Here is a 6,220-nt window from a genome sequence, read left to right as displayed (position 1 = left end):
ATAGTACTAAATTTTTTTAAATTAGGGTTTAAATAGTCACTATAGAGAACTATTAGAGCTCAGTTCTAATATAATTAGATATTATTTTAACATTTCTATAAACTCTATGATTAAAACAGCTCCGTGAAAATAGTGAGGCAGTATTTTTGCACTTTATTCTTTTAAAATCTATTTCCTAACGTCAACCAACTAACTGATTTTTACGATCAAAATGAATTTAATCTTGTCTTTTAAAAAAGAAGCCGAAACGGATTCTAATTAATAAAATATCCGAATTACGACAAGAGCCGAATTTTTAAATGCTTGGGGAGTTTATGAAAAAATGAGCTATGAAAATTGTGCACCGTGGGATGAGGGCTGAGACACGTGGAGTGAATCTAGAGGACGTGAGAGATGGGATAAGGCACCAAATGGTCGGGTAGTTTGGGCGACCGGTGATCGGCAGTGGAAGAAAATGAGGTTTTACCGGCTGAGCCGGTGACTAAGCTGGCTGGAACTATAAGAGCAGGGGTTTTAGAGAGAGGAAAAAAAAAATAAAAAAGTGGTTTTTAGAGTTTCAGGGGTTTTGGCGATCGTCTGGGTGGTGAGAGAATTCTGCAAGAGATAGGGAGGGGAGAAGGAGAAAATTTAAAAAAATATATATTCAAATTGTTGAATTCTTTTGGGTGAACAAGTGCGTGAAGGAAGAGGATTCGTGTTGGGATCGAGATTTGGCGATCGATTCTGTATATTTCCGATTTCTCTGATCAATTTCGTTGTGTTGTTTCTCCAGCAATCTGTTCTTCGTTCTGGAAATTGTGTGAATTGGGCAATCTTCTTCTTGAATCCGAGGTGAGCACAAGGAATACTGCCGTCCGGTTTCGCTCCGTCGATTGGCGGGTGGTTTTTAGCTGCTATTTCGGAGATTTGTTTCCGGCGATTGTTGAAAAACATGATGAATTCTGCTTCAAATGGGATTTTTTTTTTCTTTTCAGTGAATTTTGATTTTGTTGCCGGGAGAATTGAGATCCGGTTTTGGGGTGTACTTTCGTGTCGGTTTCAGTAGCGATCGCATTTCTTGCGCTGTGAAACTTTGATTGCTTAAGCTTTACGGATCATCTTCTTGTGATTTTGATTTGATCTATTGATTTCGCCAATTAAAATTGTCGCATTGATTTATCTCTTTTTTGGAAGATTACTAGAGAAGTGCTACTCAATTTCCAGATCACTTCTAGTTTGGTTTATTTTTTAGTTTTTAGAATTAAGGTAATGGAAAATTTTGTTTTCCATAGATTCTGAGGTTTATAAAAGAGGTGTAGTTTACTTTGACAATGGTCTTTCTATTGTTAGATCGGTTTTGCTGCATTCTTCCGAGGGTATGTGGATAATTGTATCCCTTGCCTTCCGCTGGTTCTTTTCCTCCATTAAATTCTGCATCAGGGTGTTCATATTTTATTCAGATCACGAATTTCATCTGTTGATCTTCTTTTCAAATTTCATTTCAGAGTGTCATGTGAAATGGGATTACTTTATGGGTTTTGAAATCTTATTTTGAAGGAATCGAATTCCATAACTTTTCATTGGATGTAAGGGGCAATACCTATCTCAAGGCTTATGCTGTAACTCACTCTCTCTCTCTCTTATCAGATCTATTCAATTTTTATTTATCAATTTACTTCTGAATTCTTATGCTTGGAACATGATGTTTCACTATTCTTTCTTCATCCTTACCTTGATTTAAATCCTTTCAATTGAAAGCATACGTTACTGAAAAATAAAAAAAAGTTTCCTTTCGTTTTCATCAATATATTTCACTGTTTATTAACAGTGTTGATTTCTTTGAATGAATTAATATCGGAAACATTGTTTCCTTTTATTTATGCAATATTCTGCCATTTTTGTGCACTTTTTCATGTTTGTTGGCCAATAAACTCCATGAATCAACAGGCTTGTATGGATTTGGCTTTTAAGGCCGGCAGCTGGATCATAGTGTCTTCTTTAATCGGATCCTGAATTCGCTGTTTAACAAAATTCAAAAGAAATGGTTTTTCAAAAGAGGCTGGACGCCGGATTCATTGGATGCCAGATACCCACAATGCCGCGCTTTCCAAGATCGGCGAGGGTAGATACAAATTATAAAATTATAATCTTGTTTCCTCTGCTTTTTTTTTTTTCTGCTAATCTTTGACTCATCATTCATTTTTTTTGTATAGGGAAAGCGCTCTCCCCAAAAGAAGGCTGAGAACACCCAAATGCATCCATTTGACATGCTCGCAACTGTAGCTGGAGAGCTGTTAGCAAAGAGAGAGAGCAGCTGTTCATTACACAAGACGGCGGAAATAACTACTAGTGGTAATACAATTAAAAAGGAGCAACTTGACCATGGCAGTCCATCCAAAAGTGATGTTTTTGATCAGGGAAGCTGTGATGAAAGTAGTTTTGTTGCAAGATTTGTCTCTCACGCAGAAAATGGTGCCGCATCTGACTTTGCAGTTGTAAAGTCTGATATGTCCAAGAAGGATGGTTTTGCTTGGGAGTCTGCGCAATCTGGTCTGAAGCGTCAACAACAGATGCTGACAAAAACTGGAACTTTGAAAAATGATGCTATGGAGATCCAGAAGTTAGATGATCCAATTGATTTGGATACCAAAAGTCCAGCTTTACTGAGTTCAGACAGCAGTATTGAGATTCCTCCATTTGGAGATTATCATAGCGCTCACAGTAGCTCCCTTCACTCACTCAGGGACGGAATGGACCTGATTTTAGATAGAGATGATGACGAAAATTCTTCTTGGCGCACTCATAATAGCGCTATATATTCGAAGCCATTTAAGCCGCATTGTAAGAGTGAACGCAGGGTGAGGAAAATGAGTACAACGAACAGTTGGAAAGATGATGGGGAAGCGATGAATGATGGAGAGCTGTGGCATGGTGGTATGTGTATTCTCTCTTAAAATCCTTACTCTAAATGTTGTCCTTTATTGTGATTCCATGTTATTTTTCTTATTTTATGTCGTCTTATTGTTGTAAGTTGAGCTTGTGATTCTTTTTCTTCCTAGATGAAGAAATTAAGCCTGCTTTTCGTGCTCGGAATCTGTGTTATACTCGCCGAAGGACACAAAGAAGCTCATTTAAGAGGAAAAAGTTGATCGAGCGCATCTCATTTTCAGCACCTGATGAAGTACTAGTTAAAGATGATACCAAGTTAAATTCTGGTAATCCCGATGCGGAGTTAAATGATGGTGAGCTGAACTGTTTGCATCTTCTTGTCTGCTGAGCCCTTCTGTCGGCTTTGAATTTTTAAGTGAAACCAGCTTTCTTTTCCTTTTGCAGCACATGGTAGGTCATGCTCTACCACAGAGCAGAGTTTATCATATGAGTCAGCGGACCATCCTGGTATATAATAGGCTACAGAACTTGCCTTTTGTTTAATAATTTCGACTTTGAATCTTTTTAAGGTTCTAAGGTGCTCACTCTCTTTCATGACAGTCAAATTGAGCATAAAATCTTTTAGAGTCCCGGAACTCTCTATTGAGATCCCTGCAAATGCTACTGTTGGTTCTCTGAAGGTATTCTCTTTCGACACTGCTTCATTTTTCTCATCAATTATTGTTGATAAATAGTTTTTTGGTCATTTTCATGCACTTTATTGGGCAAATTTTAAATTTGCAGAGGACCGTTATGGAAGCTGTGACTGCTGTACTAAGTGGTGGACTGCGCGTTGGTGTTCTTCTGGAAGGGAAGAAGATTAGAGATGACAACAAGACTCTACTCCAAGCTGGAATTTCTAGCAAAGATAAGCTGGATAATTTGGGTTTTGCACTAGAGCCAAGTCCAACTCGATCTCCTCCACCACCTTGTGATTCACATTCTTGTGAATCACAACCCTTTAACAAGTAAGGAGCAAGTTCCAAGTTCTTAGTTACCGTTGGATTCCTTTCCAAGCTAATAATGGCTTCTTATTTCAAATCTAAATGGAGTAGGAGTGGCTTACAGTTTACTACATTTGTGTTGCTTTTCAGGATTCCGGATAAAGTGACTTGTGCGCCAAGTACCCAAACTCCTCCCAATATCCCGGAAAACTGTACAGAGAGCGACCATGATTCGGTTCACTCACCCACCAACCCTTCATCATCTGTAGATCAAATGTGTGACAATTCGAAAGCATTGGTTCCCATACTTGCGGGGAATTCTGAGGCTCTCCCCGTAGTTCCTTTTCGCAACTCCAAGCTGTCTGTAGTCGTTCGTCGGATCCGACGGCCCTTCTCTGTTTCAGAGGTGGAAGCTCTGGTCCAGGCTGTGGAAAAGCTTGGAACTGGAAGGTCAATCTCAAATCTCAAGACTCAAAATAGTCCTTGTTGAATCTTTTTTATAATTTTTCTGCAATTTATTTCATGATTTATGGTTTATGGGAGGAAACAAACCCTTAAAAAGTGTATTAAATCCCGTGAACGATGTGGTTTAAAACAATCCTAAATTTAACTATTAGTGGATGGTGAAATAGAAGTTATCAAAATTGGACGATTTACATACACACCTCTCAATTTCTATGTATTTACATATCTAACTTCTAAATTTCAATTTTTACACCCACACCACCTTGACCATGCATGAAAATATGTATATGCATCACTTTTTAGAAGTAAAAATGATCTTTTTGATGCCATGTGGAAGATTTTGGTGGCATAAATATAAAAGCACAAGATTTAAAATTCCGAAATTTTTTTCTCGCAATTGCAAAAATCTTGATTTCCTGGTGATTGTATTGAAGCGGTGTTACATAACTTGGGCGCAGGTGGCGAGATGTGAAGCTGAGAGCCTTCGACAACGTGAAGCATCGCACCTACGTGGACTTGAAGGTAATTGACCAAACCATATCTTCTCCAAAATTCAATTAATGCACGAAGCTTCCATGTGCTTTGTGTGGAGCCGTAAGCAAGGCAGCTGTTTACTTTCAAACTTTTAACGGGTAGATGAACTGCTGGGGAGTGCTCAACCTAACGCGGTTCCATGTTCCTTTCTTCTCCTTTTTAACCAATTTGACCCGTTAAAAGCCTGCATGAATCTCTCCTTTTATCTCCTTTTTAACCAATTTGACCCACTTTATTCTGTTTACCTACACAACCAATATAGAACGAGCAAAGTGTCAAAATAGTCACGAATATTTTATAGAATTGTCAAAATAGTTCCTGATTATTTTAAAATTGAGCTCTCAGGATTATTTTGACATTTATAAAATAGGCTGAATTCCTAAAATACAATGAATTGTATGTTTTTTCTCTTTGAAAAAGTCTAATGGGTCAGCTTTGTAAAACTCAATGATTGTTCGAAAATCATTAAGAGAAAAGAAAAGAGTGTGAAAAGTCTTGTTTGTTAATTGCAGGACAAGTGGAAGACATTGGTGCACACAGCCAGGATATCCCCTCAACAGAGAAGAGGGGAGCCTGTGCCGCAGGATCTGCTCGACCGAGTTCTCTCAGCCCATGCCTACTGGGGGCAGCAGCAGGCTAAGTCGAGTAGACTGGCCGAGCCATGTCTCGTCCTCGCATGATTCTAATGCCATTCAACCAATGTATGAATATTAAGAAGGAACAGCAAAAAAGGTCAAAGGGGGTAAAATTAGGAAGAAGTAAAGTAAGGGTTATGTAAATGATATGAAATTAATGATTCTTTTAGCCAGAAGGCTGTTGTGCTGCTCCAGGCTGGGATTAGAACTGGGGAAGAAGCAGTTTCTCTCATCTCTTGCTAATTGAATTTTTTCTTTTTTTTTATAGTTTCCTCTTTTATATGAGGGATAGAAGAATTTGATTACTTGTCTGATTTTGATTTAATTCATTCTTTTCAGCAGGCTTTGTTTATGTCTAGGGAAAGGGGAAAGAAATGATTTAGCTTATTTGGTCTGTGGGATGTATTGCTTTGGATCAATTATTGGCATTCTCTGAACTATTGAAATGTTGATAATAAACAGTTGAATTCTTTCATTCGTTGCATGCTACAGTTTTTTATTTTCATTTTATGTTTTTTTTTTCTAATTATTTTTGTTGATTTAATTTTAACTGATATGATGTCAACTGTCTACCAATCAAGAGAAGTGCTTAATTAATGAATTGAATTCAAATTTATTCTACAATTCATGTTAAGTTAATATAAAACAAGTGATTCAAACAACTCTTATAATAACAAGTGAAAAATATAGGAAGTCAAAACGCTAAAATTAACTAAAAAAGAGAAATTTACAGCT

The 6,220-nt window shown here is 37.5% G+C and overlaps 1 protein-coding gene across 1 annotated transcript; it reads left to right on the top strand.

Annotated features, from left to right (window-relative positions):
• The first annotated feature begins 542 nt into the window (after positions 1-542).
• Positions 543-5,977, top strand: LOC110022872 (telomere repeat-binding protein 2-like). Its single transcript, XM_020722000.1, has 10 exons — positions 543-831; positions 1,927-2,101; positions 2,193-2,913; positions 3,039-3,221; positions 3,313-3,375; positions 3,469-3,548; positions 3,652-3,875; positions 4,002-4,301; positions 4,775-4,838; positions 5,363-5,977. Exons 2-10 carry the CDS (start codon positions 2,021-2,023, stop codon positions 5,528-5,530), a joined length of 1,884 nt encoding a protein of 627 aa, XP_020577659.1. The 5' UTR covers positions 543-831; positions 1,927-2,020; the 3' UTR covers positions 5,531-5,977.
• The last annotated feature ends 243 nt before the right edge of the window (positions 5,978-6,220 follow it).

Source organism: Phalaenopsis equestris, unplaced genomic scaffold (genome assembly GCF_001263595.1).
Source record: "Phalaenopsis equestris unplaced genomic scaffold, ASM126359v1 Scaffold000203, whole genome shotgun sequence".
Classification (NCBI taxonomy): Eukaryota; Viridiplantae; Streptophyta; class Magnoliopsida; order Asparagales; family Orchidaceae; genus Phalaenopsis; species Phalaenopsis equestris.
Note: the sequence above shows the minus strand (reverse complement) of the source record. Positions and strands in the feature narration are given on the sequence as shown.